Below are 9,937 nucleotides of genomic sequence, written 5' to 3' on the forward strand. Positions count from 1 at the left end.
AGGGTAAAGTGTCTTGCCCAAGGACACAACGACCAGGACAGAGAGCCCGGGGATCGAACCGGCGACCTTCCGGTTACAGATACGCTTCCCAACCCCCTGAGCCACGGTCGCCCTTATAGTTCACAGATGAATGTATTATTTTTATTTTTATTCTGAATAAACATCCGTTTTAAACCCGACTGAGGAGAACGTGAGTGTTTGGTAGGGTGGTCGGAAATAAACGAAGCTGTGAGGACGGACGGCGAACAGCAGAGGGCGCAGTGGACCAGCAGATGAAGCTTAGGGTTGCTTTGTTTTGACGCATGCTCAATCATCCAGGTAAATAAATCCAAAAGTTTGAATGCGTTCACCTGGACGTTTCGTCATCATCACGTCACTCTTCAGAGTCAGCTGACTGCAGGTTTCCGCCGTGTAAACAGGACAACTGGGATTTCTTTAGTTTTAAACTTAAAACGTTTTAATGACGTCAGAACGTCACACAGGCAGCAGGCCCCGCGCGCAAAGGCTGACGTCAGTAGAGTCGCGTACGTGTAAGGGGAAGGAAGGTGCACGATGTGTTTGAGGAAAACTTTCACCTCAGAACTGCTCCGGTGACGCGCGTCCCCGTGTCTGTTTGACAGCCGCGGGCACGCGCAGGAAATCTGCTCCTTTAAGTGGGGGGGGGAGCGGCCCTCCCTCCTCCCCCTGCTCGGCCTCCTCGCGGAGCTGCGATGGGGATTTGAAGGCTCGGAGCTCCGCGGGCGGCTCGGCGTCACCTCAGCGCCGCTTTGGAGTCACCGGATCGGACCGGCCGCTCACCGATCCGCCGCTCGGTCTGCTGGAGCCGGAGGCGCGGAGCAGGACCGCGTGTGTCCGCGGAGGGACCCCGCTCCTGCTCGGGCTTGCGCTGTTAGGCTCGCGGACGGGATTCGGGATCCGGTACCGGGACTTGGATGCGAGTTTGGCCCCGCGGGAGGCAGCGGGAGCCCGCGAGGAGAGCCGGGGCCGATGGCGCAACGGGTGGGTATAAACGGAGCGCGGAGGCACGCGCTGCTTTCAAGAAAACCCCGCGCGACGCTTTTCATCAAAGTCGCCGAAAAACAAAGAAAAAGTTTCAGAAACTAAAAAAGTTTCACCGCGAGAAACGTGACCGTGGAAAAGGTCACGAGGAAATAAAAATACCGTTTTTATTTCATGACGTGAACGCCGTTTTATTTTTACACATTAAAAGTTTTGTTTTATTTTGTTTTTAAAGATTTAAAATCTCATTTTAATTTAATTTAGTTTTTCAAGCGCAGAATGAGAAGTGCGGCGAAAATAAGAACCAGCGGATTAATAAAAGCGGTAAATCCGGATGTTTTCATTGAGCTTCTGCTTCAAGGAGATAAATCTGATATCCGTGATTATTCTAAATAAAAACAAATTAATTCTTTCCTTTTATTATTATTTTTTTGAACGAACGAGAATTTCGTTTCGTTTTGTCTTTTTCTCAAACTCCGAAAATTAAAAAGAACGAAAACGGAAATTATTTACTAAAAAACGTTTTTATTCGTTTATTTTAATATTCTTCTATTTTTAACAACGACATTAAAAAATAACAACAATAATAATAATATAATAATATGATGTTAGAAATACTAATATGATAACAATGTAACAACAATAATAATTATGGTCCTTTAATTCGAGAAAAGTGTAACTTGTGTCTTTTATTAAATTTACGCTGAATCATAAACAGATTCTTGCTGACAAACTTTGGTGAAACTTTATAAATTGAATCTTTCGCTCAGGATTATTTTTATGATTTGTAATTTTTTCGCGATGCGAAGTTTTTTGTGATTCAGAAACTTTCAAACCTTTTTTCAGCTGAGTGTTTGTGTTCATAATATTTTGGCCACAGCCTGTGTGCGTGCGCGTGTGAGCGCGCGCGCGTGTTGAGTTGCTGCAGTTTTGATGCACGTAAACGTGGGTGGACAGAATAATAGGAACACCTGTTGAGTGAAATCTGACGTGACTCAAACTTTGAGTTTTGGGGCTGAAGCGTCTCCAACATCTGGGAAAACGTCTGGATCGCAGCAGGGGGGACAAAAAAACAGGAACACCTGCAGTTGCTGTTTTTCAGCTTTTCTGATTTTTCTGTCTGACTGGACGGAGGAGGAGGTCAAAGGTCACACCTCTCTTATCTGTGTTTCAGTATGAAGAGCTCGCCCACTACGGGCTGGACGTGGTGGGGGGGGTGTATGGAGACCCTCCCCACCGCCACCCTCACGCCGCTGCAGCTGCACGTTCCCTGCATGCCGTTCACCTGGCCGCCGCCACCTACCCTCCACACCAGTACGCCCAGTCCACCCACAGCAGCGGCGGCAACATGGCCGCCACAGCCGGGGACGCCGTCAAGAGGGACAAAGACGCCATTTACGGGTAAGGACGTGTTCACGGTTTAACCACACAGGAGCTCATTCAGCAAGTTCACACACGCACACACACTGACCCGCTAACGATCCATCGTCTCTGCTGTGCTGCTGCGTTTCTGTTTGTGTTTAAATAAACTCGTGCCTGAAGCAGCGTGTGTGTGTGTGTGTGTGAGAGAGAGAGAGAGAGAGAGAGAGAGTGTGTGTGTGTGTGTGTGTGTGTGTGTGAGAGAGAGAGAGAGAGAGAGAGAGAGTGTGTGTGTGTGTGTGTGTGTGTGAGAGAGAGAGAGAGAGAGAGAGAGAGAGAGTGTGTGTGTGTGTGTGTGTGAGAGAGAGAGAGAGAGAGAGTGTGTGTGTGTGAGAGAGAGAGAGAGAGAGAGAGAGAGAGAGTGTGTGTGTGTGTGTGTGTGTGAGAGAGAGAGAGAGAGAGAGAGAGAGAGAGAGAGTGTGTGTGTGTGTGTGTGTGAGAGAGAGAGAGAGAGAGAGAGAGAGAGAGTGTGTGTGTGAGAGAGAGAGAGAGAGAGAGAGAGAGAGAGAGAGAGTGTGTGTGTGTGTGTGTGTGTGAGAGAGAGAGAGAGAGAGAGAGTGTGTGTGTGAGAGAGAGAGAGAGAGAGAGAGAGAGAGAGAGTGTGTGTGTGTGTCAGCATTTTCCTGATATTTTGAGTGTTCTCATAATAAAAATGATTTCCTATCAAACGTGTTGTCACAGCTTTGCTAGTGTAAAACGACATGTTTGAGTTCATGTTTCTCAGCTGCATTTGTATTAATGACCCTGCAGGGGACGGCTGCAGCTGACTCTTTGATTTCTTTAGATTTATTACATCAGTTTGTCTTAACAATGGAAAAAATATATATATGTATATTTATTTATTTTTTTACATATATGTGTAAAAAAATAAAATAAGAAGATAATTAAGTATTTACATTTTACACATGTGTGTAAAATGTAAATACTTAATTATCTTCTGATTTGTAGAAGTGAGTCTTTAAAATGTTAAATATTCTCTTGTTTAATTAAAAGTTTTAAAAACAATAATTTCTTTTTTTTTTTTTTTTTGTTTCAAAAAAAAAAAAATTAAAAACAATAATTAAGCAATTGTAAAACATTTTAATAGAGTAAATAATAAATTATGAGAATCACTGTTTATATTTTTATATTACATTTAAAGCATCTGTCCAACATATTTTCATAGTCTGAGTTTGATCCTTCACTGTATTTAAATATGTTCATGATCAGCTGTTATGTTTTACCTAAAATGCCACAAAACTAAAACGTTCAAATTTTAAAAATCTGTTATAAATGACAAATTAATACTTCAAGATTATTAATTAACTTTGCTGTCAAAAAACAACAAAATTAAGTTTTGTACTAAAATATAACATCATGATTTGTGTTTGACTTTGTTTTAATGTTGTGTGTTATGACCTGTAATGATTACTAAGTGCTGCTGCTTCAGTGTTGATCACTGAGCTGTTTTCTTCCTCGTGTATCACATGTCGGTGTTGAGCTGTAGGGATGATGAAGGTGTGGCAGCAATAATGAGACGGCTCCTTCTTGAAAGTGTGTAAATTCCTGCACTAGTCTGGGCGTCCGCAACACTTTTGTTTAACTGTGTTGTTTCTTTGTTGTGTGTTGTAGATTTGTGGGATCATTAAAATGTCTGTCTGTCTAAAACAGCTAACAGATCATCTGCAGAGGTTTATTTGAAGAGTTTCAGTCAGGTTTCAGAGCTCATCACAGCACAGAAACAGCTTTAGTGAAGGTTACAAATGATCTTCTTATGGCCTCTGACAGTGGACTCATCTCTGTGCTTGTCCTGCTAGACCTCAGTGCAGCGTTCGATACTGTCGACCATAATATCCTATTAGAGCGATTAGAACATGCTGTAGGTATTACAGGTACTGTGCTGCAGTGGTTTGTATCATATCTATCTAATAGACTCCAGTTTGTGCATGTAAATGGAGAGTCCTCTTCACACACTGAGGTTAATTATGGAGTTCCACAGGGTTCAGTGCTAGGACCAATTCTGTTTACATTATACATGCTTCCCTTAGGCAGTATCATTAGAAGACATAGCATACATTTACACTGCTATGCAGATGACACCCAGCTCTATCTGTGCATGAAGCCAGATAACACACACCAATGAGTTAAACTGCAGGAATGTCTTAAAGACATAAAGACCTGGATGGCCGCTAACTTTCTGCTTCTTAATTCAGATCAAACTGAGGTTATTGTACTCGGCCCTGAAAATCTTAGAAATATGGTATCTAATCAGATTCTTACCCTGGATGGCATTACCTTGGCCTCCAGTAACACTGTGAGGAACCTTGGAGTCATTTTTGACCAGGACATGTCCTTCAATGCACATATTAAACAAATATGTAAGACTGCTTTCTTCCATTTGTGCAACATCTCTAAAATTAGAAATATCCTGTCTCAGAGTGACGCTGAAAAACTAGTTCATGCATTTATTACTTCCAGGCTGGACGACTGTAATTCATTATTATCAGGAAGTCCTAAAAACTCCCTGAAAAGCCTTCAGCTAATCCAAAATGCTGCAGCAAGAGTCCTGACAGGGACTAGAAAGAGAGAGCAGATTTCTCCTGACTTTTTGAATCTGTTGATGACATCAGAGGTCAGTTAACTTCAGTTGGGTTGGTAAGAAGAAGTTTCATAAAAGTATATTTAAGCAGTTCATCACGTACAGACCTGATTGTAAAGCTCTGAAATGAATCTTAGAGTTTGGTCTTGTCTGTCTTACATTTTTCGCACAGTCACGTGTTTCCTTGTGTGAGTTTTCCTGCCACCTAAAAGCCGTGACTCCCTTTGTGCTGGCTCCTCTTCTGTAGCGAGCTACATGCTAGCACTGCGAGAGCAGAGAACTTTAGAAGTTATCATTAAAATCTTCAAATGTGCCCTCTGCTGATGGATGAGCGGTTTGCGTCGACATTGTTCAGTCCCTTTTTCAAAGTCTCACTCCTCCTCTGCTGTTTGAGCTCCTTGTTTTACTCCTGTGGGAGATTCAGTCACACACAGATTCATGCCTCCTCCACACAGCGAGGCTGCACTGCTGTAAAGTCTTCAGTGTGCTCTGCTAAAGAGGCCATGGTATTCCTGAGTGCAGCGTAAGCAAACACAAAGACATAGAAAGTCTGAAGAAGGCCGAGCAGCTCCTACAGGCAGCCTCCTCGGTCTGCTTCCTGCAGCCGAAGCGAGCTCACAGGGATTCTGGAAAAAGCCGAAGAACGAGATGAAAGAGTCGCGTTGAGCTTGAAGACTGGAAGGAAAAAAATGGACTAACTTCCTGTGAAGAAGACACGTTTAAAGTGAAACCGTGCACAGCAGTGTGTGACAGATTTGTCGGATAGAGTTTCAGCAGCAGGAAACGTGTTGGAGCTCCGTCTGACCTCCTCCTCCTCTGTTCCTCCTGCAGACATCCTTTATTCCCGCTGCTCGCACTCATCTTTGAGAAATGTGAACTGGCAACCTGCACGCCGAGGGAGAGCGCCGTGGCCGGGGGAGACGTCTGCTCCTCCGACTCCTTCAGCGAGGACATCGCCGTCTTCTCCAAACAGGTGAACAGGAAGCGGTGGTTCATGTCTGAGGCGGGCCCTGCCCATCAGGGTGGAGGGTTCGTGGAGAAGAAGCTAAAGCTCCAGCAGCAGTGTGGCTGAAGCTTTAGCTTCTGCCACCTGAGAAAGCCTCATTCATCCCACCTGCTGTGACTTTTCAGTCTCTGGAGACAAAACAGGACTTTTAAACACTTCAGAGCATTTTAAGCCAAACGTGATGAGCGTACATCACCGGGATGCGCTCTGCAGGTTTCCCATAATCATCCTCGTTTGTCTGTGTGTGCAGATCCGCTCGGAGAAGCCGCTGTTTTCATCCAACCCAGAGCTCGATAACTTGGTGAGTCATTTAAAGAGGTAGCTGCAGGTAGCACACTCTCAGCCTAACTGGCCTCTGAGCTTCTATGAAGCCCAGTCATGTAGTCCCGGGGGGAATACCAGCACTTCAAAGGTAATGGGATCATGCTGGAACATCTGGGATTTCATGTCATGTATCTGACAGTACAGGAGAGCAGCGGTGCAGTGTGTATGTTCTGTATGTGTGCATTTATGGATTTGTGTTTCTCACAGATGATTCAGGCGATCCAGGTGCTGCGTTTCCACCTCCTGGAGCTGGAGAAGGTCAGTCCAACTAACCAACATCTGCTGCGATTACAGCGTGCCGCTAATCCCGGCTTAATCCTGAGCACGGCGCCGTCGTCACTGTGTTTGATTTCAACTTTACCGATTTTGTTTGCTTATTGTGGTTCTTTGGTGGTGAAAGCATCTCCACGTCAGGCCCGCCTCTGCATCTTATTTCCAGGTTCACGAGCTCTGCGATAACTTCTGCCATCGATACATCAGCTGTCTGAAAGGCAAAATGCCGATCGACCTGGTTATAGACAACAGAGACGGAAACAAGTCAGACGGCGAGGACTTTGTCAGGTCGTCGGGGAACCTCGTGGATCGGGTGAGCTCACTCAACTCGTGAGGCACAAAATACATCGTCTTCTCTGATTTTGTTGTAGCTCATGTAGAGTTTAGGGTGGAGTCAGAAACGCTCCTGTACGTCCTGTTATGGACGCATAACAGGACTGTTTGATCCTTCCTGTTTCCCAGAGTCATGTTCATGTTTAGTATGTTTTAGTACTTCCATGTTTCAGCCTTTTTTAAGCTTTCACTTGAATAGTTTTTGCTGGTTTTCTTCTCTGTGTTCAGTCCTCTGTGTGTATAAATAGTCCAGGCTTCCCGTTACTCTGAGTCTTAAACCCTCGCACAAACCTGACGGCGTGAAATATCTTAATCACGATGAGTGCGTGTTAAAGCAGCAGCTACTAATGGAAGCTGCTCATCTTTCCAGACCGGACGCTAGCATCGCTGGCAGAGGTGAAGGCGTTTGCGGGAGCGTCGGATCCAGTTGGAAACAGACCTGATGAATGTTTGTTGTTAGGGGCGATCATGGCTCAAGAGTGGGCGGTTCGTCTTGTAATCGGGAGGTTGCCGGTTCGAGCCCCGGCTCCGACAGTCTCTTCCCCCGTTGCCTACTGGTGGTGGTCAGAGGGCCCGGTGGCGCCAGTGTCCGGCAGCCTCGCCTCTGTCAGTGCGCCCCAGGGTGGCTGTGGCTACAATGTAGCTGCCATCACCAGTGTGTGAATGTGTGGATGACTGGTTGTGTGAAGCGCTTTGGGGTCCTTAGGGACTAAGTAAGTTAGTAAAGCGCTACACAAATACAGGCCATTTACCATTTTTGTTTCAGCAGGTTTCGTGGAGCACAGATCACAACGACTCGGCATCGATCAGGTCGGCTGGGACGCCGGGACCGGCCAGCGGAGGACTCGCGTCTCACAGCGGCGACAACAGCAGCGAGCCAGGTACACGTGGAGACCAAAGACAAACCCTGCTGTCAGACTCTGTTTATTCCTGAAAAAACTCGTAGCATTCAAACACGTCTCTGCAAGCTCTTTTACAACCCACTTGCACTCCAGCTCCTCCCCCTCATGATGTCACTGAGGCTGCTCCGCCTCAGGAGTGGCTGTAGATTGAAGAAAAGCGCTCTTCTGGGACATTTAACCTGACAGTAAAGTACAAACCGCGGTTCTTTGCAGTTGGAGGTGTTTTGAAACTCAGAGTAGAAATAAATGATCGCCTGGTGTCACAGGCTGACTGGGCTCCAGGAGCTCTGGCTTCGAGCCGCTGGTCTCGGTCCAGCTGGAGCGGGCCCCGTAGTTTCTCTGTCCACGCCTACGTTTACACGTTAGCACCGCCACAGTCCACCCGCAGCTCTGACCTCCAGTCCACATCTTGGCGGGGGTGGGATTTTTAAAAGCTTTGCTCAGCTTCTCTCTCACGTCTCATTCTAAAGTCATCTGTGAGGTTAACGTGACGTCGTGTTGGGCTGTGCAGAGATTTATTCATTTTCTGGACTTTATTGGACACAGACGCTGTAGATGGAGCGGAGAGGGAGACATGAGGCAAAGGGCTGCCGGTCGACGGGCCGCAGGTCGGACCCCGGCCGGCTGCTGTCCCGCTGTATGCCATGTGGTTGCCTGCTCATGATGGTGGTTTTTATGGATTTATGCTGAACAGGCGTCACTTTCATTTCTCATCATTTGCCTGAGCAGAAGACGACAAACACTCTTTTCTTTACTTCAAACCAAACGTTTGCCGTTCTGTCGGCTTGATGTTCGTTTTTATCTCCTCCTGTCAGATCTGGTTGCTGATTGGTTGTAGCCATATTTGCATGAGCTTTCTGGATGCCTGTTTGTGGGACACATTAAGCATCCCTGACTCTGGGAGGAGCAGCCTTCTGAGACACACCTGTGAAGCAGGTGGTGCCGGCTGACAGACGGAGCTGAAAATCAGCTCGTTTGCAAATCAAACATTTGCATGTTTCCTGCCTCACCTGAGCAGTAACTCAGCTTTGGAAGTTACTGGATGGGAGGAGTCACTGGAGTCACAGGTAAACGTTTGTGTGCTGGATCTCTGACTTTCTTTGACATGGAAGCCATAGCCTGTATAAAAAGATGGCTATACCCACCGTGACTTCGCTCACTGGTTTCCACATTATCTTGTTGTTGGCATTTTAGCAGCCGCCATGTTGGGTTTGGGTCAGGTGACTGCATCTAAATTAGTTATCAGCTAATGCTAGCTAGCTAGCACAGTCAGCATGCTCAGACTTCCTGGATGGTCTGTTACAGTAACTTCATAGGAGCCGTGTCATTGGTCAGATAATGTTATTGAAATGTCCCAAAAGGCTCCAGCAGCACAGACAGCCCACTGAGCGTGCACAGCTGTGAACATTAGCCCGTTGTGGTGTTTCCTCCTGTGGCCCTGAAGGCTGATGGAGACGTGCACATTAGCGCCTTTAATAATGTTAAGCTGCTTCTGTGCTGACCAAAGCAAAGATGAGTGAACTCTTTGATGCATCGATACGGGAACCTCCAGTTACTGATCATGTGACCAACAGACATGACAGGCGCGCTAACAGGAAGACTGAGGGCGTGTCCAAATTCATGGGCTGCATCCTCCTGAGGACACATTTGTAGACCGATTACGTCACAGCGACGCGCTGAAGGCTGTCCACATTCGTAGACTCCTCCGAATGCAGCCGACAAATGCGTCCTCCTTTTCCCCGAATTAGAAGGATGGGTCGGGTGTGTCCTTCGTGGCCCACCATATCCCAGAATTCATAGCACGGCCCAGCCAAACTCCAGTTTCCAACAATGGCGGCCGGTACTAAGTTTTAAAATTACTCATACTAATCTTTCTGGGTCACAAAATAAACTTTTAACATATTTTCAGGCGAGAAAGTAGTTGTGTAAACATCAAATATCTGCTCGTTTTATCAAGATATCCCATATTTGCCAAAGTGCTTCGACGTTTTCAGAGGCGTCTGCTACCCACCAGCTTGACAGCTAGCCGGGAGCTCGAGGGTTACTGATGCGGCCGAGAACGGCACAACTCCCGGCACATCATGTTCAGATCACCGCGGACTT

General features: G+C 46.4%; 1 protein-coding gene across 4 annotated transcripts in view; it reads left to right on the forward strand.

Moving 5' to 3' along the window:
- The first annotated feature begins 158 nt into the window (after positions 1 to 158).
- Positions 159 to 9,937, forward strand: part of meis1a (Meis homeobox 1 a) — a 26,963-nt gene continuing 17,184 nt past the window's right edge. For 2 of the 4 annotated variants that reach the window (XM_082535655.1, XM_082535656.1), the window contains exons 1-7: positions 161 to 999; positions 2,174 to 2,400; positions 5,828 to 5,969; positions 6,253 to 6,303; positions 6,534 to 6,584; positions 6,766 to 6,912; positions 7,699 to 7,813. In XM_082535655.1, coding sequence (XP_082391781.1) covers positions 988 to 999; positions 2,174 to 2,400; positions 5,828 to 5,969; positions 6,253 to 6,303; positions 6,534 to 6,584; positions 6,766 to 6,912; positions 7,699 to 7,813 — 745 coding nt within the window. In that variant the 5' untranslated portion in view covers positions 161 to 987. Of the gene's footprint in view, positions 1,000 to 2,173; positions 2,401 to 5,827; positions 5,970 to 6,252; positions 6,304 to 6,533; positions 6,585 to 6,765; positions 6,913 to 7,698; positions 7,814 to 9,937 lie in introns of all 4 variants that reach the window. The other 2 variants (XM_082535658.1, XM_082535657.1) reach the window with 2 other exon arrangements.

The sequence above is a fragment of the Aulonocara stuartgranti genome (assembly GCF_965226115.1).
Source record: "Aulonocara stuartgranti genome assembly, chromosome: 6".
Classification (NCBI taxonomy): domain Eukaryota; kingdom Metazoa; phylum Chordata; class Actinopteri; order Cichliformes; family Cichlidae; genus Aulonocara; species Aulonocara stuartgranti.